General features: G+C 41.7%; 1 protein-coding gene and 1 long non-coding RNA gene across 3 annotated transcripts; one reads left to right on the top strand and one right to left on the bottom strand.

Moving 5' to 3' along the window:
* TRMT61A (tRNA methyltransferase 61A) lies at nt 1–25,294 on the top strand. 2 transcript variants are annotated; one of them, XM_030031279.2, is made up of 4 exons: nt 1–115; nt 2,864–3,228; nt 12,774–13,040; nt 22,278–25,294. In XM_030031279.2, exons 2-4 carry the CDS (start codon nt 2,898–2,900, stop codon nt 22,604–22,606), a joined length of 927 nt encoding a protein of 308 aa, XP_029887139.1. In that variant the 5' UTR covers nt 1–115; nt 2,864–2,897; the 3' UTR covers nt 22,607–25,294. The 2 variants fall into 2 exon arrangements, with proteins under 2 accessions (XP_029887139.1, XP_029887149.1); XM_030031289.2 differs by lacking the exon at nt 1–115 and adding an exon at nt 376–722.
* Nucleotides 25,081–25,832, bottom strand: LOC121233750. Its single transcript, XR_005933842.1, has 3 exons — nt 25,730–25,832; nt 25,320–25,600; nt 25,081–25,188 (listed from the first exon to the last, which is right to left on the bottom strand). It is a non-coding gene; the product is annotated as an uncharacterized LOC121233750 (long non-coding RNA).
* Nucleotides 25,833–27,202: the final 1,370 nt, after the last annotated feature.

Below are 27,202 nucleotides of genomic sequence, written 5' to 3'. Positions count from 1 at the left end.
CGGCGGGGAGGCGGGAGCGTCAGCAGCCTGCGACCGGGGCGGAAGGAGGCGCTGGGCGGGCACCGCGTGTGAGGAGAGCCGGGCCGGGCCTGCTGGCGGGGCTCAGCCCCGGAAGGTAACGGCTCCGGGGACGGGGCGAGCTGGTGGCTGCCGGGGGGACGCGAGGCCCTGAGGAGCGGCGGGGGCCCTGGGGCGAGTGCGCTGCCGCTCCATGCGGAGCCGCCGCCCGGGCCCGTCACGGGTTAATGCTGCTCTCTTGCAGGCTAATCCCTCCTCTGAGCTCGCCGGCAGGCTTTCTCCCCTTCCCTGCCTGGTCTGTGCTTTTAACCCCCACCCCAGCAAATACCGAATTAAATCAGTCAACCCTGGACACGGCCCCGGAGCAGCCATTAGGTTCCCGGGTCCGCTGCGACCGGCTCACGCTCTCCCAGGGCGCGGAACGGCGTTACCGCTCTCACGGCACGGGAGCCGGGCTGCGGCTGAGGGGGCGCGGGGAGAAACGGCCCCCGGGAGGGCGGGAGGCCCTGCGACCAGGGACGGCCTTTCTGCAAAGGGTGGCCAGGGAGCGGATTCACCGGCCTTCCTCTTACCGGGGGGGGGGGGCTGCGCTGCCCGGGAGGTGAGACGGTCACGCCTGCCTCCGCCGCCGCCTCCTCCTCCGGAGGTTCCCCCTGCTGCCGTGTCGAGCAGCCAGGCATCTCGGAGAGGGAAGAGGCAGCTTGGTAGGTCTGTGTGGAAGCCAGTCAGGAGAGGGAGAGGTGTATCTGGGTTTGGTTGAAGGGAACACAGAATCACTTTAGGGGTTTAACTTGTGAGGCTGCAAGCGATCGCCTGGGTCATTGAGTTTGGGTCGCTGCAGTCAAGGGAAATGTAAAGTTGAGGCAAGCCCATTGAAAAGTCCTAACCCCTTGCCACAAGCCACTGCCTCACCTTCCCTTCTACTGCCACTCCACAGCACCATGTGGCAAAAGTAATACTGTACCAAGACATCTGCGTGCTACCCAGAGAGTAAAGGAGACGGAGGTGACACCAATGCAGGAGGCCCCGCATTGGTAGGGAATGGAAAATTATTGAAAATGAATGAAAATTAGTGCTTGTAGATCACCATGCTCCTTGTCATAGCAGGAGACAAAGAAACTACCAAAACTACTCACAGACCCCAAATTTAGTGGCGGGTACGATCTGAGCCCAAGAGATCTGTCACTTGGGATGTCAGCATACACTGTTGTGACAATTAGCTGTGCAAAGTGGAGCGGCTCGAAGGCAAAGAAACTGGAAGCCCGTTTGTGTAATCAAATGGAGAATAATTCTCTCCACATCCCTCCAGAAATGCTGCAGGAATGTTGCTTTTGCACATGGGTGTAACTACAGTCTAAATAATGTGAAAGAAATGGATTACAGTCGAGCTCCTTTCAAATGGTACTGTTCTAAGATCTGAAAACTGCATTGCATTAATACTATCTAGAGTGAGAACTACAAGTGTCATTTATGAAAGATTAAGACATTAATATAATCAGAAGGTGCAAGCTATAAAACACGGTTGAGCATTTGTACTATCTCACAAAGTCCAGTATGTATATGTTTCTGAACTCATGGGATGCCCTTCTTACTATTTCACCATATGTCCAGACAGGCCTGTTCTGCTTTGGCATCTGAATACCTTATGCAATAAGCATGTCATAAGTTATGGAAGTTTTGGCCACAAGCACATCTGTTTATCAGTCTCAGTGACTGCAGTGGAAGAATTCTAAATCTAGCTGCTTAACAGCAAATTGAACCACAAAAAGTTCTGGTCAACAAAAAAAGACTAGAATTTGAGAACTAAAAGTTTTTAATGAAAACGATGAAGTAGGACCAAGCTATTACACACTCAGTACAAAAGCACTGGAATCAAGTCATTGTTCTGAAACTAAAAGTAACGCTGCTTTTAATTCTGTAGTGGAAGAAGTACCAGAAATCTGACTTCCAGAGCCTTCTGTCATAGGCTTTAATTTCTAGTTTTGGGATTACCATTACTTCCTTCCATGAACTGATCAACCTGCAGCTTAGACAGTTAGCTGCCATATCTGAAACGCAATGCCACGTTTCATTGTAAGCTGCCTTCTCATTTCTAGATCTTCTCAAAGGCAACAAAATTTAATTGTAGTTCTCCAAACAGCTCTGAGATCATGGGGCTAAAGTGATACAACTGTTCGCGTTAGTTTGCAGATGGTTGTTTACATTTAGTTGCAGCACAGATCACTTCCCGGACAATTACTTTGCACCCCCAATGGCATATTAAAGGCCACAATATTGTTCTTTTCCTTTTAGTTAGTCATATTTATGCATAAATTAATGCAGATACTACCTTTATCCTATCTCTAAACCTTCATTTGGAAGACCTTCAAGTAAACTTTTGTTAGTGGTCCTAATAACTAGTGATTGATATCCAGGCAAGTAACAGTTGTCTTATGTTGTAAGTCACCAAGGGATAAGCCAGCAGATGGAAATAAAAGTTACTACTTAACAACAATACTCTGAGAGCTTCTGAACTGGAATTGAACAGAGTGCTGAAATTGATACTACCTTGCAAGTTTTGAGTAAATTATAATTTATTTCCTAAATTTTCTTTAAAATGTACCATAAAATGGGAAAAATACGGGTTATATTAAAATCTGTGGGATCTTTCCATTGATTTTAATTGGATCAGCAGTGCAGTGGCAGGGAGGTCCCTGAACTTCATGGAGTTCTCTTGCTAACATCTTATTTGCACAGTATGGTTTTGTTCTGTATTGGGGAAAATAGAATTACTTGGGTTTATGTTTGTAGTTTCAGCTCCATTGTGATCCTGCAAAACTCTCTTGGCATATTTATTCTCTTCTAGGTGACAACCACCAGCCAACTACAAGACTGTCACAATGAGTTTTGTTGAATATGGAGATACGATAAAGGATGGTGACACAGCTATTGTGTTCTTGGGCCATGAATCCATGTTTCCTGTGAAAGTCCAGCATGGCACTGTAACTCAGACTAAGTATGGGGTCATCAGGCATTCCACAGACCTCATAGGCAAGAAGTATGGCTCCAAAGTGACCTGCAGTAAAGGAGGGTGGGTGTTCATTCTTCATCCAACTCCAGAACTGTGGACTATGAATCTTCCGCACAGAACACAGATTCTGTATTCCACTGACATCTCTATAATCACCATGATGTTAGAACTGAAGCCAGGCTCCATAGTATGTGAATCAGGTAATAATTAATATGTTGAAATCCTTTATTAAGAACTAACACCAACACTTTAATGAAAAAACAGGCTTATCTTTATATTTTGCAAAAGGTCTCTTTTTTTTTCCATTGTGATATAATTTTCCCAGTCTACACATTGAGTAATTCTATTTCATGTGCACGTGTTATCAGCTGCTGTTTCTTCAACAAGTGATGTTACCTCAGTATGCTGGCCTTATGTACGGGTATACCTTTGAGTATGTGTTTGATTAATTTTCTTAGAATAAATATATAAGCATTTTTCTTTCCCTTTTCTAAAACTGTTGTTAAGTACTTAAAAAATATTTTTAAATACATGATTTGAATCAAAGTTCAGGCTTTGAATTTGCAGTTTCAGAGAACAGAGTTGAGATCACCCAGTGAAAGAGACTGTGATGATAGGATGTTGAGCTAATAAGGGAAATAAATTGGCAGTATTTATATAATGTGATACCATATAAGTACATGTATTGCATCTTTCTCTTCCAAAGTCTGATCCACTTGTAGCACTGCAACTGCATGTAAAATCACTGTAGCTGGATAATACAATGGATGATGTGTTCATCACAGGGCTGTGTTTTGTTTCTAAACTTGGTTTAATTTATTACGGCTTCCATGATTTTGCTTAATTTGCAAGTGAGGAAATTTTATATTAATAGATATTTTCCTGGTTAAATACAGTTTATAGTAATACCTGCATGACTTTATTACTACAGGCAGTATGAGGCTTGCTTGATTTGAGTGCATCTCTGTAGTTTGGAAAAATATGAACTGAGGTAGTTTGTCCTTGTTCTTTTCTGGTTGTTTCCTTTGAGTCTTTTTATGAAGCAGTTTCATACACTTCCCTCTCAAGCATAGATACAGCAAAGGATCAGCATGACAGGATTGTGCTGCACTGCATTTTCTTGCATTAAACATTTCCTGTTCCCACCCAAGCATAATTTTGGACACCTTTTCAAGCCTAATGACCACTTTCCAACACAACTGAAACACCACTTATCTTTGCATCCAATTGCACCCATTAAGAAGGAGGTGGTATATGGAGCTGGTTGCTGTATAGCAGCACTTGAAACAGGCAAAGCCATATGCAGAAACCTCTGGTACTGCTAAAATGGTTGGGTCCTATGAGTTTATAGTTTGGTTTGTAGGACAATCAGGCATTTTTAGGGTTGTCATGGGAAGTAGCAGTATTGATCATTGGGGAGCTCTTCACATCTTCCCCTCCCTGCTATGTTTAGACAGAATGGGAAAAATAAACACAGCTAATTATTCAGGGTGAGGGAGGTTTGAATTGCTCCATGTTCTGTCTCACTTGGAATAGGCGAATGTTAAAGTACAGAGCTGCACATATGTTTTCAGTAACGTAAAAGGTACCTAGAGAGGGTGAAAATGTTTGAAAGTTCATTTATCTAAACAGCTAAGAAATGGAAACGCTTGATGAGATAACCTATTCAGATTCCCAAAAATGTTGTGAGTCAAAAGTCATAGCCACAAACAATCCTTTTTGCTAATGGGAAACTGTCCCCAGGTTTATTATAATGCCTATGCTGTCAAAGTATTATAACTTCAGCTTTCCGGGAAAAGTGAACAGTTTTACTACTATAGTTTTGCTTGTATTGCTTGAAAGATTCACTGTGCTTGAAAGATTCATTCTGCAAATGTGCTTGCAACTGACCAGAAGGGGTGATTTGAATTAAAAATTTTACAGTTATTGACAACTGGAGCCTCCAGTGTGATGATGTAACCTACTTTGGTGCCATCCTAAATTAGACAGTATTCAGTGATCCAAAATCATTAGTTCTAGATTAACCTTGTGTGGCCCAGACAGAACCAGCCCAATGGCGATTAATAGAAACAAGACAGGAAATCTGGTCTAGCAATGACATTTGAGTCTGCTTCCTACTGGTGCTGGTTTTAGATGTATTTTGAGCGTTAATTAGCATGGAGGTCTGCCTTTTTTATTGTTTGAAATTGAACTGATATAGATAGTTGCTGTACGGACTGGCAAAGTAGGCACTGTAAACAGGCCAGGCTCTCTTCCTCTTGTCTTACTAATTAGACTGTGGAAGAGTACCGTGCATTTACCCAGTGTAAGCAAGCAGAATGTATGAAGAAAGGATTGATAAAGTGAGATGAAATACCCTCTGTGTCATGTTGTAATGCTGTGAATATGAGTGTAAATGATCTTTTGTGTGTGATAAGAAAAATTCAGTAGAATAACCAGAAGGCTTAATTTTATATCAATTGAATTATGCAGTTTAAATTGATTAGTCATGATTTGTCATAAATGATACAAACATATTAATACAGTTTTTACTATTTTTAATCATCTTTAATAAATACATAAAGAGCAAGCTTGTCAGCAGTGCATGCATAATTAAAATGATCCAAGCATGCTCTATTGAGGCTATAAGGGAACTCGGCATCTGCCTGATGTTTCATGATGGAGGTGTAGGAATATGATCCTTTTTCTTTCTTCTGCTAATTTCTAATTTATAAAGGTATGTTGAGATTTAAAAACTGTTAGCACCGTTCCTGGAGCTAAGATCTCTTGAAAGCACTGGTCCCTGGTCTGAGGAATTCCCCACTCTGATAGTCTTTAACAGCTGAGTCTTTCCAGAATTAAAGGATACTTGAGATAGCTGCTAAAATACCTTCTGTGGGTGGCCTGGTAGTGTGAAACTTTAATTCGTCAGGTAACTCGGATCCCGTTTGCATTCATTGCACGTGCAGCCACTGTCTAGATGAAGGCATGAGCTGAATCTTTTTTTGTGTGTGGCTACACTCTCCAACACTAATCTTGATGTCAGCTTCCCAGGCAAGGCTATTTTCAGTCCAGTGATTACAGCTGCCTGTAGTAAAACAACTCCATTTGACAACAAATATTGAGTTTTTTACATTTATTTTTATACTACATATGAACCAATATGAAACCTTCCAAATATTTTTTCCAATCAAAAGAGTGTGGAACCCTTTGTTTTTAATTCCCAGTCCCCACATATCGAGGCTGTTTTACTGTCCTCTCTCCCTGGTGAGACCTGAACAAGTGTCTGTCCTAACCCTCTAAATTGCTCAGGGAATGCAGTACAGCACTGTGAAACCTCGTTTAATCTGATAAATCTCAGAAATATTTTGGCTTCGATGGAGCATTGTATTTAGACAAAATGTAATTTAGTCAAAAGTATTCTAACCACCATCCCAGTGATCCTTCAGCAACCAACAAAATCAGACTCACATGAGCAAAAATGTTAATTGGATTTTTCGTTTCCCTTCAGCTAAATCCCAAATTAAAAATTGCTAAACCCTGTTCATTGCCACACAGCAATGGGTTTCTGAGCCCACAGACTGGATTTCTGAAGACTGAGAACAGTATTCTGGGTTCTCATGGTTTCTCTGTGGAGGAGTAATGAGAGCTGCTGGCCGGCCTTACACTAGAGCTTCTCAAAAATAATTATGAAATTTTCAAACTCACAGCCTGGCTATAGATTTTGTTAAGAGTACACTCATAAAAAAATAATGAGGACTTAATGATTAATGGATACTCAATAAATGATTAATAGTTTATTGTGGAGTCCCAGCAAGTCAGCTGTATACTTATGACTCTTCCGAAGCGCTTATAGACTTTTGACAAATACTGCTCATGTCTTTACAGTTTTTGTGGCATAAGTATATGTAAACTGTTTGCAGCTCTATCTTTAGTGTAAAATACAGACCAAAGTTTCTAAGTATTAATTTGATTTTGGAATGTGCTCATACTAATTAAGTCAATGTTTTATGATGTCTCCCTTATCTACCTCTTAGCAGCTGTTCAGGTTAGAGTGTGGGAAGAATTTGAAAACCTGATCCTTGTATAGCACCTTTTGAAGTATAAGAAGGGCCTCATCAGTACAAACATCAGAGAGCATAGTATTCTCTTGACATACCAAACAACTCAACCAAAACTGTGGCCACATGAGGCATCCCTCTAATGTATTCAGACTTGTGGCTGACCTGCAGCTGATGAGGAATGCTGTTCCTACCCTAAAGCATTTGTTTCCAGACCTTCTGGACTCACTTTCATCTTATCATTTCACTTGACCGCCACGCGCATTTCTCATGCAGCTCTGAACTTAACAATATTATGTCCGTTTGCAGAAGAGCCCTCCCTAAAGAACTCTGACTCTTGAATCTCTAAGGAAAAATTCTTTTCAGTTTTCACATTCCCATTCCTTTTGTAGGCAGTGCCAATCTTGAAAACTTCCCTGCTATCCTTCCCCCAACTCCGCAGTCTGCTCAGTGTGCAGTGGCCCTCTCTGACTTGCAGGCTGCTGCCTAAAATGTCTATTTCAGCATGGTGTCCACAACAGATAGGCAGGAGAAAGAGCTAATCTTCTGTAAAGGGAGCTTCTTGATCTGCTGTTTCCTCTTTCAGCTGCCAGCTCATCTCCTTGAAGCTCTTTCCCTCCCTGTCCTCCTCCCTCTCTTTGTCCCTGCTTTTGCTGTGTCTCACCTCTGCCACCATGATTTGTGCCCTTGACTATCTTCACAGTAAGATCTTAGGGTTAGTTTCCATCAGATGCTTAGTATCTCTTAATATATTTGCTAAGAATTATTTTCCTGTTACATAAACTTGTCATGTACAGTGAGCAGTCTTTCTCTGTTCAGTGTTTCTTGACAGATAGTAGCTGTGGAGTTATTAGCTCTGTCTAAAGATTAATTTTCCTTTGGTTTTGAGGCTCCTTCCGTTCTCGTGGCTGACTCATGACCTGCCTTACTATTTGCTAGGTCTAAGTGGCGTAGCTAGGAGACAAATACAGCAACACTGTCATTGTTTTGTTGTATTTGCTCATTTTAGAATATCTTAGGTAGCCAAATTTTGCAGCAGAAACTTCAGTTCTATTAAAATATTATTAGATACTGTATTGACCCAGTATTAAGTAATATTCCTTATACTTTTTCACTTTTCCTCTTTTCAAGCAATATGAACCTATGTATGCACTTAAGCTTCTTCAGCTTTATTCCAAAATGCATTTGCTTATGCACTGCTGTAAATATCTATAGGTCCTAAATCACAATTTGTAGTTCCTTTTTTAAAAAGAAGCAGCCATGATGAGAAATTTTTAGGGAAGACAAGCCAAGCGATAGCCTGCAATGAGGAAATATAGTGGAATGCAGAATCAGGTCACTTATGTTTATAGCATGGGTGGGATTCCAGGAGGTTAGACAGATAGGCTTTGCAAGAATAAAACCAGACTAAACAGAAAACTGTAAAAATATACTCTCTTACTTGGTTATCAGTCAAGTGCTATGCTAGATACTGTGGTAACACTCGTGTTTCTTTTGACAGTGTTCTGATGTGTATCTATACTGTGTTGAAATAGCACACGTTATTTTTGAACAGCTCAGATGTTGTCCACTGCAGCTTTGAAAAGGTGAGAAATGATCTTAATGTGGACATTGTCTCAAGATGGCTGAAGTGTGTGGAGGCTTCTCTGTGGAAAACCTGTCACTTGAATAAGCAGAGAGTGAGAAGAACAGATCTGTTTGAGGTCAGGAGAATGATCAGGGAGTTCATCTGATCAATACTTACTTGTCTACAAATCAGAAGGAGGTATCAGTAAGTGGTGAGCTAGAGTGTTTCATCTAGGTGTTGACTTCTTAAGATTGAGATCCCTCTAAAACTGCAGTGTTTTCCTTGTCTTGGGAGAGGGCAGAAACACTCCCCTGAGCTTAAATGTATCAGAGAAGAACAGAGTGTGCTTGAGCTCAGGAAGAAGGGAAGGATACTACATCCGTCTGCAGGGCCATTAGCCAACTAACTCGTGGTTTTAACACAGGATCTCAATTCATGCCTTTGGACTGAGATGGACCACTTTCTTAGTCTACATGCTGATCCCCTACACGGTGCCTCCTCCTCAGATTTTGAGCTTTGAGTATGGCATACTGGGGACCCTGTAGTGTCTTATTAAATGCCTTCAACACAGATGTCTGCTTTTTGACTAAGATGTTTAAGATCACAGAGTAGTCAATGTAAAAGAGCATCATATTTTCCAAAGGCATTAGCAATGACCTAAGTGCTCACCTAAGTGAGCTCTAAAAACAGCAGCAGTGGTGTTAAGAATGTCTTCAGTACAGTTTGAATTATCGTCGTTTTACCTCTCTTCTATAGGCTCCATGATTAATACGCTCTAGTTAAATGGGCATTGTCTTGTGGTAAAGAGCAAATAGTTTCTAAGGCTATTTATAGTGCAAGCTGTCAGAAGGGCAAGCGTCCTGGTATAAAAATTATAAACTGTATTTGTTCTAGAAGTTGTCTTACCTTCCGCTTTCTTGGTCAAACCAGGAACATAGGCATTTCACCACACCTGTATGAGAATGAAAATCTATTGAAGTCCATCCAGTTCTTAACTTGCCTCTTCTGATACAAAATAGTCATTTTTGAGCATTCAGTTTTTTGGTTCATTGCTATACAGGTAATTCAGCTGTGATATTTCAGGTTTGGTAGCATTCTAGTTCATGTCTTCAGTAGTACTCCTTGCGTTTTGCTGCTTTCCTGACTGATTCTGTATCATGCTAAGGATACCTTTCATTGCCCAAGGAAACCTGAATCTGACTAGAACTTATTCCAAACTGGTGCCTAAGACTCTTTGAGTCATATTTTGCCAAATACTGCTTTTCCCAGTAGTGATCTTGAAATAAGAACAAAGAGGAATTGAAAAGGAATTGAGAAGGTGGTAGGAGGGCTCAAGTGTTGACTGTTGCAGATTTGCAGGGGAGAGGGCGAATGTAAACATTCATCTCCCTTTCTACAACATCAGAGAAACATAAGGTTGAACCCCTGCCTTTTGTAGACAGTGCTGCTGGGGCTTCAGGGGTTGTGTTGAGTATGGACTCATGCTGAACTGCCAGACCCTCATATTCTTAATGAATTACATCAAGCGTGCTGAACTATCAGGCACATGAGAGTTGAGGGTCATCATTTCACAGGACTGAGTTCAGAATCTGTCATCTCTTCAAGGATAGATTTTACAATGGTGCACGGTTCATAACCATCTTTGTTTCTTGCAGTTTTGAGAGTGTTGTCACGGAGAAGGCAGGCAACATCTTCAGAAATACTCTCATTAATGATGTTAGTGTGATAGAATTTGATATGTTAAAATGTGATACATATGTATTATTCTCATGTTTGTGGTAGCCAGTCAACAATAAATAATTCCTGGCAACCTTGTTTAACAAAAGCTCAGTCTGTAATACGCCTGCAAGTGGTGACTTCCAACATCCTGGTTTTAGTTCAGGATTTGGCTTGGAGTGTTTGTGAATAAAAAAAAAAGAGTACAAGAAAAGAAGCCAAAAATACTTAATGGGTTTTCCTAGGAAGAAGACAAACAGTATCTTCTGTGGTGTTTTTAAGAGCAGATCTAAAACGAAAGTGATTAAAAATGTAAAAGAATATGAATAAGGAAACTGGATACATGCACAAGCTGCCTCTCCCTTCTGCTTACAGCCCAGCTGTGCTGACAGGCCTTCTGTTCACTCCTTTAGATTAGCAGAGAAAGATGCAGAAAGCGTGCAGCATGACCCATTTGAGAGGTAAAATAATTAAATTCTGTCAGTTTGCAAAAGTTCTCAATTGTGCAATAGTGCCTTCTGGCATGAAATGTAAAGGCAGAATTTCAGTCATTTTAGCATCCTGTGAACAATAGTTCCCTGCTCTTGTCATTAAAAAAAAAAAAACCAATGAAGTGCTTTCTTTGCTATGCACATATATCATTGAGTTTTTACAACCACATGGCTGTTGTGCTACCATTACTCCTTTTGACCAGGGAAAAGTTTATGTTGACATTTAGAGCCTACAGATGCCATGACCAGATAGTTTTTCATGTGTGCACATGCAAGTGTCTTTTGCCTTTTGTTTGCTTTATTTTAATACTGGCATGAATGCACGGATTTTCCCTTTAAATAAATGTGTGTGTCAGTTTTTCTTTTCCCTTGGACCTCTCTGAGGCCAGTGCTAAAATCTGTAGGTCCTCTCTCCCTGTCTAATCTGCCCCATTAAAGTTGGGGGGAAGGTGCTAGTCTGCCCGTTGGGGTCAGAGCCCTCTCAGAGGGAAGCAGAGGAGCAGTGCTGATTCTGCAGTGCAGGCGGTTGTTCTGGGGGCAAACATGGGCCCTGAGCTCTGTTTACAGTCTGAATGGCTCCCCTTTCAGAGCTGTCGGATTAAATGCAGTGCCACAAGAATGTTTCTCCCCTTACGTGACTAGAGGCCAAGAACCTTGGATCCGTCAGTAAACTCTGACTTCCTGAACAGTTACGGGAAGTATTGCTCCAATTAAGCAGCTGTACCAGCCCCTGTGTCCCCTAATTAATTTCCTTTCTACTAGTTTCTGAGCTTTCTCCACCACTGCCGTACTTCAGGTTCTGTCCTTTATAAGTTTTTTAAGATTTATGTTAGTTGAAAGAACTTGCTTTAGGCTGAAATTTAGCCTGAACAGTCATTGAAGATAGCTAGAAATAGATTTTCTTTCTACAGGAGAAATGTGTTCCAAGTACAGAATTATAAATCAGTAAACACAGATAATTTGGGGTTGCTGTGGGGTTTTGAGTTTGGGGGGTTATTCAGTTAAATGCCACTTGAGTGAGTAATTTGCAATGTGAATTGGTATATGGGAGTTTTCTTCAGTGAAAACACTGGTTATTAGTCATTCATCTATTTAATACTCCAATGGATCATTTAAAAAAATTTCCTAAATTATCGAACTAAAAGAAGGAAAAAAATCTGTGTCTTAATAGTTAGTCCGTGGTTGTACACCGTAATTGTACTTACATACAATTTCAGGTATGTGATGGATCTCATTAGACTTCAGTAAGATTGTGTAGGCATGTATGTATGTAAGTCACATGTGAAATCAGGCTGTTTGGTCAGTGTGACTGCGAGGAGCCCGGAGGCCTTAGTTTTGGATAATGTCAGTGGGAGCTGAGGGTGGCCAGTGTCTTTTAAGAGGCCTGGGCTAAACAGACTCCATATGCTGAAGCCATTTGTTTGCATGGATGTCAACAGGACTTTCAAACACGGACCCTTGCCAACATCTCTTCTTTCTTTTAATGAAGTATAAGGTTTTGAAAATATGTTAAAATTTGCCTTCATCTCTTTTCACCCTCGAAGAGTCTGGCACTTTGAAAAAAACTCTCTGGATAATTTCCCTGAATTTTTCCTGTTGCATTTACTTCCTCCTGTTCTCTTGTGGCACTTGTTAGAGCTATAGCTGACCCTTGACATTACTATTCTACTCCAGGGAGAGAGGACAGGTCCTGAGTTTGCCAGATTTTTAATTAATGCTTTGAGGACCCTAAAGACTGTTTCCTATGTCTTTTAGTCCCCCTCTCCTTGTGAAGGAAGGACTGTTCTCTTTCAGTAGTTTAACCAGTGGTTTCTGTTCATTTGGGTTTTGGGTAAGTGGACTTTGGGTTTTGGCAGGACTAATGGAGAAGACCTTTGTTCTAATGTTTAGCACTGTCAAAAGGCATTTCATGAGTTGTTTTTCTTTTGTAGGTACGGGCAGCGGATCCCTCTCCCACGCTCTCATCAGGACAGTGGCTCCCACAGGGCACCTGTACACAGTGGAGTTCCACCAACAGAGGGCTGAGAAGGCCAGGGAGGAGTTTCGAGAGCATGGGGTGGAGCATCTGGTCACCGTGACCAACCAGGATGTCTGCAAAAATGGGTTTGGTGTCTCAAACATTGCAGATGCCGTATTCCTAGATATTCCATCTCCATGGGAAGCCATAGGACATGCAAAGTCAGCATTAAAACCTGAAGGTAACTGCACTTACCTCTTTCTGTTCGGGAAGTACTGTGTGTGCACACATCTCTGCCTTTGAGCCATACGCTAGATCTGCTCGTTTCCGTTGTGCGATCACTGTTCTCAAATGTCAGTCTCTAGGTATTTCTAAGGCTGAAAAACCTTCAAAAGAGGTCTTCAATTTACAGTGGAAGATTTGAAAGGACAAGAACAACTTTTTCCTACAGGCCTGTGCTAGCTGCTACAATTAGCATGGGCAGTTTATAAAAAGCCCTTTGAACCTCTGTCAGGTGCATTTTGCTAGATCTGAGGTGTGTGCGAAGCAGCAGTAACGATAAATGCTGAAAGCAAATTTTTTCAGCAATTCAGTGGAAAGGTGTTTGTATGAAAGGTGTTTGTATAAAAGGTGTTCAGATGCACTTCACATCAATCATTGCAGATTTGGACCTATTTAACAGAGCACCCCATCAGTAATGTTAAAGAAAAGGTGGTTATACTTAAATATGCTTGCCAATTTCTGCCTTAAATCTTTGCTGTTGGAGCTAATGAGAAGTTTGCTGTTGGTTGCAGTGGGAAAGGAACATAAAGGCTGTTATAGCTTATGCCAGTTATTCCGGGATTGTGACAGCAAGTGAGAACTGCTGTTGAAATTTTTGATGGATTTCATCAGTTTATTATAAATCTTTTCCCTATTGAAAAATCAGCTTCAGTGAATAAATCATTCTTTCATCCTGGAATGAGTTTTCCCCTAAGTAGTGTTACACTAATGTAACCATACTATTGTGGATCTGAACTAACTTGCGCCAGATCACTTCCATCTACAAAAGTGACTTTTCTAATCAAGAGAGCATGGAGTGCTGAACAGTGCATGTGCTGGGACATGAGTTTATAAAACTTGATTATGTGCCAAGGCCCAGTTCTTTGTTAAAATATGTAATCACAGGCCTGACTAAGTGAATTACTAGGTCTTCTTGAAATCACAGGATTTAAACTTGTCTTTAAAGGTCACTGAATATGCATTACCTTGCTGAGTCAGGACTGACCCAGCTGTTAGGCTACCTCAGCTACTACTGAAAATTTTCTAGAAGCTTTCTGATACCAATGTAACACACACTTTCTTTAAAAAGTGAATAGGTAGAGACTTGCTAGCACTCTGTACCTGCAAGAGTTACAGCTTAATTTGTAGCTGCTTTCCAGTGTGTCCTGGGAAAAAAATAATTTTCACTGCACTGTACGATGCCCTTCCCATGCTCAAATTATCTAATCTAGTGAGCACAACACTCAGCTGACTTCCCAGCTTAGAAGGCGCTGCATTGCGCAGTCCAATTTGAATTATTTAAGTAGTGTATGTTTAGAATACTAAGCAGAGCTGCTTAAACAGTTCTAAGTTGTGAATTCTTGTCTCACTCCAGCATTTGAAATCCTAGAAAAGGTATTATAGTCCCAAACTGGCCATACCATCTGGCTATACTTTTCTGTGCTATGCTACAAGGTTACATCTGCTTAGGCAATATAAATAATACTTTAAAATCCCACATTTTTGTGTTTGTGAAGTGGCATCATGCACTTTGCATACCAGTCAAAAGGCGAAGTTGCTGTTCCTTGCTGCAGTTTTTGCTGCAAACAGCCACCAGTGTCTGAGATCTGGTATTAGTCTAAGGCTCATCTTTTGGGTTTCATAGTACCTGAGCCAGGGGGCATTTTTTTTGATTTTGCATATAAACAAAATCTGTTTTTCATACAAAATATAATTGATTGCAGTAGTAATAGGTACAGACTTACACATGTTTCTGGTTTTTTCCAAATCATGCAGCTAGTTTTGTTGTGGGTTTTTTTGTACTGCTGTAAAATCTAAAATACGATAGAAGGGTATCTGTAACTGCTTCCCTTTCCCTACCGCAGGCAGATAATTTTATAGTGCTGCTTTGTTTTGTTTTCGAATAGTTAAAGCTCTTCTGCAGTAAGAACAGTCTGTGCACATACTGCTGTTGTTCACTGCCATTCCAAGGGTTAGTATAGTGATAAAGCATCACTGGAGAAAAGGAGTTGTTCCACTCTTTTCGCTCCACCCTCTCTCTCTCACATCTGGACAGGGTCACATTTGAACCATTCATACTGTGGGTTTTATTGTGATGTGCCATGCAAATATCGCAGCTATACTGCCAGATAGCGATAATTTATTCCCTAAAGTCTTAAGGTACTTTGAATGAAATCAGAGCTAAGGAAATTCAATATATAGCATCAGCTAGCCTCCTCTTTAAAACTGCAATATTCATTATAGAGTGTTCAGCTGAGACAGTGTGTATGAGAGAGTTCTTAACCTTAACAAAACCTTATCATATCAGTGTTTTCTCTCCTACTTAAGCTCAAGATCCTGAATAGTTGCAGCTTCTAGTCGGCTGAGTATTAATGATGCTCTTTACAGAGTACATTTATTGCTCGTGTTACGCCTTGCAGTATGCTGTAAATACACTATTTACAGTAGCTTGGCCTCCCATTTAAAGCACTGCCCACCTCTGAAAAGCTAAAAGAATAAAATGGCACAGTAGGTTTGTGACGCGAAGGTTCTTGTTCTCTGGTGATGTGCTCTGCCGACGTTCAGGGATGCATCTTAACTGCATCTTTCTGTGCTGATTTCACCAGTCACACTTTCAGCAGAAATGCTGCTTGTAATATCTCTTGGGCAGTGCTGCACTGCAGAACTAGCTTTCATTTCCAGACCTGCACTGTTTTTTCTTTTGCAGCATCTGCTGATTAATGCTTTTCTATAGTCATAGCTGCTGTTCCCAGTATCTGACCTTGGTGGTTTTTGCAAAGTTGCTGTTAATCCCTTCAGGTTAAACTTTAAAAATTGTGAATGTAACAAAATGAAAAAATTGTGAGGTAACAAAAATATCCTCGATATTCTACAGTTCTTAAATGCTCTGAAACTTTTGACTCACAGTCATCTCACAGCTGAATACTGTAGTGCTTTGAATATAATTCTGCACCCACCTACTCTACTCTTATAAATATTGTCTATTTCTTCCAAGGCTGTGGAAGATGAGGCAGAAACCCATTTGTATAATAGTTTTCATACAGATTTTAAATTTTCAGGTAGGGAGATGGAAAAATACAGCCTTATATTAGGTTGGATTGGCCTCTTTCATTACAAATCGGTCCTTGGTGGTGTTTAAATTAACAGTCTGAGTCACAAAATTATTAAAACCACCCCTCTTTTATTTCCTTTCTTTCTTTTAAAGACTTTACTCTTAAATGCAGACTTGCCACTCCCTCTTGAGCATCATAAAGCCTCTAAATTATGAGTTTGTCAAATTGTGATCCTTGAGATATCACCTGAATCAGGTAACATGGTGCTTTCAGGTCTCCCCCCAAAACTCTGCAGGGAAAGTTCCCTCTGAACATCTCTGTGTTTCCTGCCATCACAGAAGCCCTTCAGCAGTACTGTGCTCTTTGTAGTAGTAGTAGGTTTTCATTTCCAAAGTCTTATATTTGTTTCATTTGTACACAACGGACTTAAAACAAGTCTTGTTTGCATTTTTTTCCCCTTAGCATAGCCATTGATTGTTGTCCTAACCTGCCAGGTTTGGTTATTACAGATGCTGTATAAGAGAATAAATAATATCTCATCCTCCCAGTAGCCTGTGGTGCAGGTAAGGCATTGTCTCGTTTAGCTAGTTTCAATTTTCATTTGGGCTTGCCTTCCTCCTCCCCTGAGCTTTCAGGGAATACCGTGTCCATGTAGAAGGTCTCACTGGCTATTTTTCTTGAGTCCCAGAGGTTATTCATGATCCGGTTTTAAACCACCCAGATGTGGCTTTGAGGAGCAGCTGAAATCCCTGGCCACAAGTCTCACCCCTGTGGTGTCAGGGTAGGGAGTACCCCAGGCTGAATCACACTGAGAAGAGGGCAGTGACATCAAGGCTGATGTTATTTGGGCTCAGACTACCTCAAGAACGCACAGGGAATGTGTTAGGGCAGGAAGTGGAGCCTGACAGTGTAGCATTCTGTTGTCCTCCACCCATGCAGGTGGTACTCAAGTCAGTATTAACATTTCTCATGTCCCCAGGAGACTGTTTTGGAATAAATGAATGAAGCAATAAGTGCTTGCTGAAATGTTGGCACCAGCCTTTGCTAGTGTGGTACTTGCTTTGATTCGAAGGAAAATTAACTCAAGGTGAGGTTAAAGATCCACAAACTAACTTTAAATTGAAGCATATCCTGTCCACATTGAGGGGCCATCTGGTCTAGTGCAAAGCTGCCCCACTAGGATCTAGGACTGGGTGCTGACCCACAAAGCTTGGTCTGGTTCCCAAGCACTGGCTGCTTGCTGGGCCAGCCCCAGCTGTTGTATCTCATTGGAGGGCATTAAGCTAGCTCTGGTCTGTCAGGGATTGGTAGGTTAGGTGCACGTGATGGGCCTGGCCTGAAGTAAAAGTGATTCTCTCACGTGTCAAAAGTCAAGCAGAAGGATTCCTGCATCGTAATCCATGCTGTGGAATGCCGACCAAAGCTATTGGCCTTTACACAGTTTATAGGAAGTAGTTTGGGATGAAAGGATCCTCAAAGGAAGTTGTTAAGTTTTGTTCCCCAATTCGGAGCCAACTGATTTTTTATTTTCCTTGTTGCATGCTTTTGCCAGCCCATAATAGTGAGCAGGAATAAATTCCTTTTGAACGATGCACCTACAAATGTAGAGGTTAAGGTCACATTTGCAGAAAATCACATCAAGCTCTTACTAATGAGCTGGCAAGTGATTTGGAGAAAATTTTCTTTTCTGAATCAAGAAACATCCTTTAATTTCTTCCAACAGCCGAATCCTCTAATTTCACTTGTCAGGGAAGCTACATCAAATCGCCCACGAGCACACTCACTTAAAGGACGTTCTGTCCCCTTTTACGGAGGCAATATTTTTAGTGTCCTACTAGCGCAGAGTAAATGCCATGGTGATGCTGCTCAGTGACTCTCCTGCCTCACCCCTACATAATGATAATGCTTGTGTGATTTTTTTTCTTCCATGAGATCTTTGTAACATAATCTGCCAATTATGACAATGCACTGAAGTCCCAAAACCCAGAGCTGTATTCTTTTACCAGAGATAAAAATGCTGTGTTATATTCTTTACATCACAGAACCATTTCTAAAATTACAGGCCCTTTTCTCTGGAACTTAATGGTGCTGCGCTACATATGTTCTTTTTGCATCTTCTGAATAATATTGGGATGATGAAAAAACCTGTTAGAGCACTTGTGACACATACTATAACTACAGAAGTGAGAGCACAAAACTTGGACGTGTTTTGTGTATTGTAAGCATGCACTGGAGTTCTTGTCAATTGGGTAGCACTGCCAGATTTTCCATACTTGAAACCTAATGCAGTTATTAGCTAAATAGAACTGGTAGAGGTGTTAGTCCTTGCTCAGACAAACCGGAAACAAAATTGCTGGAGTTGCACGGGAACGCACCAGTAACTGCTCTTGAAGGAGGAGCAATTTCCAAGGCACTGACCTCCTGGAAAGATGCAAGGGTGTGTCCCTTGATTACTAATTAGATACTGTCTGTTAAAATGTACAGTGCTATGTGGATGCAAATTTTCTCTTTTATTTCCCCCTTCCCTTAAGCTCTCTTCTCTAATCATTCCAGTCTGAATTGTACTTCAATTTTCATATCCTCTCGACCCTATTGCTGGTTACAGTGACTGCCAGGACTGTGTGGGCTTGTTCCAGCCTACAGATTCAGGAGATTTAACCTCTCCATTAAATGTTTCAAACTAACTCAGTCCCTGTAAAATTGAAGGTAGAAAAAAATTTAAGTCTTTCATACAGTCTCATTATTCTCTTCTCCTCAACTGTAGCACTTGTCAGATGCATTATACATGAATAAACACATTTCTAGACAGCTCTTCAGATCAAAAAGCTCACACAGCTTCCCAATGTGAACAGGATTAATCTCAGATAATTACTATATCAATTTATGGTGACACACAGATCTCATTAACCAAATTTAGGAACGGTAGCTTTCCTAAAAGGAGAGCTCTGAAAGAACACAAACTCCGTTTGTACTAAAAAGTTTCCGTTCAGTTGTTTTCACTGCTCTCTAGTCTAGTCCACCCCTTTTTGAGCCACAGACAGAGCAGTGTGCCCCAGCGAGCAGAGAGAGGGAGTACATGTCTTTTCTTCATTCACTAAGGAATCCTTGGCATGGCAAGACAAAGCAATGCATATTCAAGTCCTTTAAGCCCTAAATGCCTCTTGATGTCTAAAAGGACAAGAGGGCTCTTAGAGAATCTGAGAATTGTGAATGCTGAAATCTAGATTTATATCTGTTTGGTCATTGTGACAGAAAGGGTGTTGCCTAGCTGGTAATCCGGTGGGGGTACAGAGGGCAGCCCACAATGTAGAGAATTCAGAAGCATCTGGTCTGTTGAAGATCTGCTCCTAGAACAGATGAGTATGTCCCTTTGAGTGCTGTTTTTCTGCTGCTCAGAGTCCAGTTTTTTTGCTGTCTAAACACACCATGGCAATTGAAGCTTTACCAAATCTTTCTATTTTAGACAGCGTCTCACAGGCTGGAGCTGCAATTTCATTTTTGCCTTCCAACCTTCTGCGAATTGTATGTTTCCAATTGTCTCTTAATATCTGCTTAATCAAACAAGTCCAGCCTGCAAGTCATGTCCGGCCTGCCCTATGGTGTGTCCAGGAAAAAGCAGAGGAGGCCCCTCTCCTGCTTGTTAGGATCCATAAAGACAGATGCATGGTGGTTTTGCTTCTAAGTTGTTTGTAGGTATGTTTATTTGGGAGTGATGTATAATAATAATGAGAACAATAGGTGCAAAAGGGAAAATATTAAATTGGCAGAACTACTGAAACACACTGGATGCTCTCAGTTATATGGAATACCAGCCATTACGCTGTTTTCTCACTCTTCATACCTGAGAAGCTTCCAGCAATGCAGTAAGTAAAGTAACATTATTTTTTGCGCTTCCCCTCTGGATATTAGCTATTGCAAGCAAAAGCTTTCTTCCCTACCAAGTGGCTTGAAAGCCTACTTTCTGTAACCCTATGTCCCCAAGCAGTTCGCTTTGCAAGGAGGCAGTCTGATAAATCATCACCAAGTTTGGTGTTGACATGCTGTGCTCAGCTGACCATCCCGAGGCAAAATGAAGGGTGCTCTGCCTTTAATTGAAGGCTTGACAAGAACCGTAGGCGGCTCTGCAGCTTGTATGGCAACAGCTGTGTGCAGACTTCTTAGTTTTTGACTGTAAATCTAGAGCATGTGAATTTGAAAGCCTAAACATATCTTGAAACCCTTGTAGTCAGAATAAATAAGAACAGACTTACTGTAAATGTAAATCTATTTCCCTTTTTTATTGCAATATAAAACACCAAAAACAAAAAGCCTGAATGAAATAGTAGTAAGTCTCTGGTCTCTCTGCACATTCTTGCTTTGCAGACAAAGAGTTATTGTGAATTGACATTTAGCTAAGTTAGACATTTGTTCAGTTCCCTACACAATAAGAATATAACATCTTTCTTTATAACATATGTGCATCATAGTAGCTTTCTAATTATGTAACAGAAATTTCTTCCTCAGCTTTTCTCTTTTACATCTACAAACGTGGTGGAAGTGTGTACTGCTTTGGCCAGAAAAGATTAGCTGTCTGATTCAGAATCATTTTGGTAGCCCTGGCCATCCTGATGAACATAAAAATCTAATTTCATGGGAGCTAGCGGACTGGGTGTGCAGTTAAATCAGCATCAACAGAATTGGTTAATAATGACACATACCAGCATTAATTTTGCAGGTGATTATTAGATTTGGTTTTTAATTGTCACTCGAGGGAATTACTTGTCCAGGGTACTTTGTTGTAAAGATGCATGATAAGAACCCCTGGCTGTGGAGACTTTATTTCAGGACTAAAATTAAATCCTACTTAGTATATGGTGGATTAATGGTCATGGAAGGTGTTCTTCCCCAGTCAGTACCCAGCACATCATTGCTGCACAGTAACTAGAGTGCTACAGTGACGTGACACTTTCAGACCTGATGCTTTCTTTTTTTAGACTTTAGAAACAAAAAAGGAAAAAAAAAGGGGAGTTTGAGATAAAGCAGGCTTCATGTAGTCCCAGGATAGCCTCTATTTTTAGCAGGATGCTTTGCTCTCACTTGCATGGCTTCTTTAACTACTTAGACAACTGGTGTTGGAAGGCTTGACTGGATGAGCCTGGGAGAGGGCTGGGAAGGAATGTAAATCAGGTCAGCAACCATTTTCATCTAATTGTAATAAGTAAAACAATAGCTGAAGCCACATTGCCCAGCGTTCCTTCCCCTAGCACAAAAGCCTTTCAGGAAGGGCAGTTGCCTTGTGGGACACTGTGTCCTGGGTGAAAGCACATGCCCTGGCTTTATGGTAGACAGTGTCCTTATAATTCTTTGATCTGATTTGGCTGTGGCTTTCCAGAGTAAATCTGAATCATTCTATTCTCAGCTGTTAAGGTGACATTGTAGCACACAGAAAGTTGTAGGGGGCCTATTAATACTCTGTATTTAGAATCAAAAATCTGATCTATGCAGAGACAAGGAGACAGTGTTAGTTTATCACTTAAAAGTCCTATCCTGGAGTTTTGAAGCATTTGCTGTAAACCTGCCCAATGTGATATCCAGTAAACTTTAATGCTCAGGAGACATGCTAGTCAGCTTGACTAAAAGGGTAAAGCCTTAACAGCACTCCATCTATGGCCTGGAGAGATTACTTTATTCTGTACACGTATACCATCATTCTCAAATAAACACAGCAGCTTTTATCATAGTGTGTGTGCACGCACGCTTATATTCTAATGAAGGCAACTCTGTACAGTGTGTGGAGAATGACTTCTGGCTTTGTGTAGGTGCCAACTCCAGTTCGGTGCCTCAGCCGAGAATAGTGGATAGTGATTCCAAAAGAGTTGCTGCTCTAAAGAGATCACCTTTAATGGTTTTGTTGTGAACAAATGTGGGCAACACTGGATTTGGAAGATGAATGAATTTGCTGTTGCAATTTTTAAAGGGTCTGAAGCATCTTGTGGAGTCATCTGTGTTTGATTTTGTGCTGACGCTTTACATCTGCATAGTAGCCTCATGGAGATTTTCTTGAAAAATGTTTTCACTTTGTCTGTATAATAGTAACTCTGTGCATCTGTGAGAATTTGAAAAAAGATAAAAAGCGCTTCATTTTGGTTTTTGCTCTCTTTTCCACTACCTGTCTCGTTTTGCAGGTGGCCGCATCTGCTCTTTCTCCCCTTGCATTGAACAAGTCCAAAGAACCTGCCTAGCGATGGAAGAATTTGGTTTTACAGAGATTAACACCTTGGAAATTCTGCTCCGAGTGTACAATGTAAGGACAATTAGCTTGCAAATCCCTGACCTTGGAGAAGCAGCTGAGGATAATTCTAGCACTGGCTTTGACAGCAGCAACCCATCAAACCAAGGTAGCCCGTGCGCTAATCTGCAGCAAGGAACTGTGCAGTTCAAAAGTGGCGTGCCACTCAGGGAGATGGTCGGTCACACTGGATACCTGACCTTTGCCACCAAGAGCCTGTTTTAGTACATGTTGAGTTTGTGCAGTTTGGAGTGTTTTGTGTGTTTGTGTATGTATTCTGTGTTCATGGTTCTTTTTTGTAGGGCATCCAAATTTTTTCTTGTCAGGGAATTCCATATATAGTCACATTTTGTTGGAATATGCCTTGTTTAAATAGCAGACAAGTATTAACCAGAGCAGCATCAAGGGAATGTTGAAACTCTGGAGTGGTGCTCCACTTGCTGTCAGAAAGAAGATGAAGTAATAACGAATGGCCATTCACTGGAATGTGCAGAATAAAGATCCCCCCCGATAAGAAAGCAAAACATACAGCACACTCATTGCAAATAAGTTGGATTTTTCCTCCTCTTTTCTGAATTACTTTCCCAGGTTTAGTTTTTTTTTTCCTAGCACCACTAGACACTTCTGGTTTTTAACTTCTCTAGTGTCTGTGTTGCTCTTAGGAATGTGAAAGTGCCTACTTGCTTCCTTTTAGATAAGAAAGTTGCGAGGTTGTAGTTTGCCAGCACAACTGATCATAGAGTTAGTGTTTCCTCGGAATAGTGTTTGGCTGCACAGAGGATTATTGGCAGTGCTCAGGAACACAACCTCTCACTCCGTTCCAGGCTGGCATCTGCAAATCATTTAGATTACACAGAGGTCAAAGAAGTGTGCTAATTTTTGGATTTGGTTTAAAATAGTATATTGTTCTCATCAATTTATAGTAGAAATTTGGACCTGGATTCATACTGTAGTCTTGTAATAGATCATCCGCTTTCATAGTTGATGAATCCACTGTGAAAATTCATTGAATGGGTGGTTAATATTATCTGAACACCTCTTTGTAAGCGGTGTGGCTGAGGTTCTGTTTGTTTGGTGTTTTATGTGCATTATGGTGTACTGCCTTCCTGCAGTTGAATGACGGATTGCTTTTGGCAGGATTTCTGTCTCCAAATTGCAACAACAATGCAAACAGTAAAATCCTCAACCAGCTTTATCAATTAAGTTTTCAGACCATTTACTCTTTGGTCTTCCATACGGAGCTGGTGGTTGTGATGAACTATGTGAATGCTGGATTAAATTTTGTATTTACAGATTAAAATAATTATGCACATTTATAAAGTTCCTGTTTTGTTTTTTTTTTTCATGAATTCAAAAGTATTTTTATTCCAGCCACTAGTACTGTCTCTGGAAGCATTTAGCTGTGCCTTGCATTTGGTACCTGAATATATTGATTGCCATGTAAGAAAAATAACCATTCATAAACCACTGCCTGAACGTTTGAACCTGATATCCCTCCCCCATTCTTGACAAAAATAAACAAAGCTAAGCTTTTAACGTGTTATAGCAGAACGCTAATCCATAACGGTTTAAAGAAAGCTCAACCGATCACGACAGCAAAGATAAACTGTTGAGCAGATTAAAGGCAGAAAGCAATTCTGTTGAACTAAATCAGTTATGTAAGTTGGCCTACAACTGTAGCACTTTTCCAGAAATTACATGAAAGTTCTCCTTCTACTGCTGTTAATGTCCTCCAGAAAGGCATGCAGTAAACTGTTAATACTCTTTGTATGGTTTGGTAGCTGTGTTATAGTGACACGCTTGCATGTGTATGCATGTGCACGTTTGTGTGCTTAAACCACCAACCATAGAAGTAAGGCTAAGGTATTAACATAAACCAGAAGAAAGGATGGGGAAATACGACATTAAAGCTAAAGGTTGTTCTTAACTTCCTTCAAGGTGATTCTCATTCACTAACAAGTGGGATCCCCAGTCTTTACCAGGGATAATTCCAGCCCTAGACTTGATTCTTTTTTCCTGACAGACTTTATTTTAAAACAGTGTAACATTTAAACAGGATTAAAGAGGAGCAAAGTCACGTTTCGGTCCTACAAATAGCCGTGGAATGGAAATACCAATGTGTCTTCATGGAGCTTGAAACAACGCTGATGCCCTTCTGCCTACAAAGCCCAATTCAAAACCCCTTGAAATAAACCATTGACTTTGCATGGTCCCATATTGATTTGATCCCTGCTGAGGAAGGACAAGCATTGCGTAAGAAGAGAAGGATTTCATTTCTGTCTTTGCAATATTAGAAAGGCTTCTGTGTTTTTGTTGCCAATCACAGCCATGGCCAGCAGCACCACACCACTTCCTGCTGTTGCTTTGTTGTCAGGGTCACAGGGAGGATCCCACACTGTCCAGTGTGGATGGTAATGTGCTGCCAGAACCCCCCATTGTTTATTTCTGGTTATGATCACCCGCATTTTACATTCTGGCTACATTCCCTGCCAAAAGCGATAAATCAGAAACATGGGTCTTTACTGCCACACTGGGAGAATCTGCCTGGGCCATGCTTTCAAAGACTCATTTCTCTTTTTAATATGTTTTAGTCTTCTGTCTGGCATGAAACATCTCTTCTTGCCCTGACACAGTTCAGTCTCACGCTGGCAGGCTGCACGTTTTCATTGCTGCCATGTGCTTGGATCCCTCAGTTGTTATGGACAAGCACTAGTACACAGCTCTGCCCAACAGCCAGGTTCTGCTTGTCCCTTTGCACTCCATGCCCTACAAGCTAGCGTGGAGAGCAGTCTTAGACACCTTGCAACCTACAAGGCAAACAGTAATGACTAAGATGAGGCTTGTGAAACACTTGAGAAGTCTGCTGCTGTTCACTGTTTACCTGTGCTTTAATTAAAACATTACAGATCTGTATCTCACTGTGGTTGTTCCTGCTTACCTGTTAGCACAACACTGTTTTCTTCTGAAGAAGACATGATCATAAATCCTGCTTGAGAACCTTAAAGGGATAAAACAGCAAAAATGCTAGGAACTCACTCCTCTGCTTAATTTCCTGCTCTGTCTTCTCCTTAGGTACTTTGGGATATGTGATGGTGAGGAGATGGTTCTTCCTGGGAAGTGTTCCAGAGATGAGGGTTCTGGTTCACGCTCACTCCCTTGAGAGTACATCTGTGCTCCATTAGTCCTGGCGAACAGGATGATTGCGGACGTCATGGTGACCTAGAAAGGACGGGGGCCCAGAGATGCAGCAAGCCTAGATCTACTTGTAAATACTGGCGCTCATCCCAGCAGAATCTGCATCATTTAGGTGGACGAGTGCACTGGGCAGCCCACGTGTTCATGCCTTACCAGGTTCCTTCTGGACAGAAACTGGAGAAAACTCTGCCCTCCTGGGCTGCAATTCAGAGGTGTTTGGTGCTCCCAGCTCACCTCTGATGCCAGTGGGAGCGGTACAGGCTCAGAAAAGGAGGGTTGAGAAATGGCTGGGCTCTCGGAGGCCATTGCTGGGCTCCTTCTCGGCTTCTGCTTGCGCAAATATGGGAGGCACAATAAGAGCAAAGTGGGAGAGTCAGCATTGCATAACCATGATGTTACACCAAAGGTACGTGCAGCTGTGACTAGTCAAAGGGAGGAAGGGGGTTGCTCTAGTACCAGAAAGTTCTGTCTGTGTCACCATGAGGGAAAGCATTTACATGCTGCTGGCCTCTCTAGTGCTTCTGAGGAACTATGTTGTTCAGATGCCAAAAGAGAGGAGCCAGATTGTGTTATTTCCTTTCTCCCTACGTGACGGCTTCTGAACTGGAATGAGTCTGCATCAGTATCAACACAGGGAACAAATAAACCTTGAATTAAATAGTCAAATAAAAATAATCCTCCTCAGTGGTATCCAGCCCTTTACCTGCATATCTCACCCAGGAGCTGTGTGTCCTTTTGTAGGCTGTTCAGGACACGCTGTTCTCCTCTGCCGCAGGGCAACAGCTTTGAACTCGGAGGTTAGCTGGCTGATATGCTGATAGAAATAAATGCAGAAGCCAGCTGGGAACACTGGCCTATGGGGCATCTCACCGTACCTCTGTGTTTCTACCTGGCTCCCTAGGTAGGTGGTCCACAACTGGGCTTCCCTTGTGTGGAGCAGTCTCCCCCCATCTGCCCTCAAACCCAAAGCTAACGGAGGTACCGCTAGCATGCAACAGCTCTTCCTGGCACTCCGAGGCGGCTCAGATTGCACAGCCAGGTTTTTGGCGGAGGCAGGCCTTTTCCTCTTCTCTTTACTGGACTGCAAGGCAGGGAGAAGGGCTGGGTTTTGCCACCCCATCAGGACATGCAGCCGCAGAGGCTCTGCAGGTACAGCTGCTGTGAGATGCTGTGGTGAGAAGCTGCCTGGCTGCTCCTGAGCCCAGGGACCCTGCAGAGAGGAGAGCGGTGTGCTGCCGTGGCAGCAGCCCAGCATCATTCAAGCCACTGAAGACCTCAGCCTTCCGTGGGGGCTGAGTGGGTTGATGCTAAATATCGTATTCCTTTATAGTTCTTAAGAGGGCAATTTGCATGAATGGTTCCAGTGGAGCTGTGAAGGAGCTCTCCCCAGGGGTCTGGATAGCTGCAGGAAATGTCAGAGACCAGGACCGAGTGAATTCAGAGCTTCTGCTCCCAGAGGTGCTGGCTGAGCAGTCAAAGCTACGTAAGTAGAGGAAGGAGCTTTTTCCATCTTTTTTTGATAGTGCTGATACTGATTCAGCACGAAGCCTATGTGCATGACTAGGTCTAGTAGTCAGCTAGGAGAAACTGTTGCTTTAGCAACCTCCCTTTGTATGAGGCACTGTG

The sequence above is a fragment of the Aquila chrysaetos genome, chromosome 2 (genome assembly GCF_900496995.4).
Source record: "Aquila chrysaetos chrysaetos chromosome 2, bAquChr1.4, whole genome shotgun sequence".
Lineage (NCBI taxonomy): Eukaryota > Metazoa > Chordata > Aves > Accipitriformes > Accipitridae > Aquila > Aquila chrysaetos.
Note: the sequence above shows the minus strand (reverse complement) of the source record. Positions and strands in the feature narration are given on the sequence as shown.

Bases quoted from the DNA above. Each gene is read 5' to 3' on its own strand.
- TRMT61A (XM_030031279.2), top strand. From the start codon at position 2,898: ATGAGTTTTGTTGAATATGGAGATACGATAAAGGATGGTGACACAGCT. The intron at 3,229-12,773 runs GTAATAATTAAT...TTTCTTTTGTAG, and splicing joins CTCCATAGTATGTGAATCAG to GTACGGGCAGCGGATCCCTC. The intron at 13,041-22,277 runs GTAACTGCACTT...CTCGTTTTGCAG, and splicing joins GTCAGCATTAAAACCTGAAG to GTGGCCGCATCTGCTCTTTC.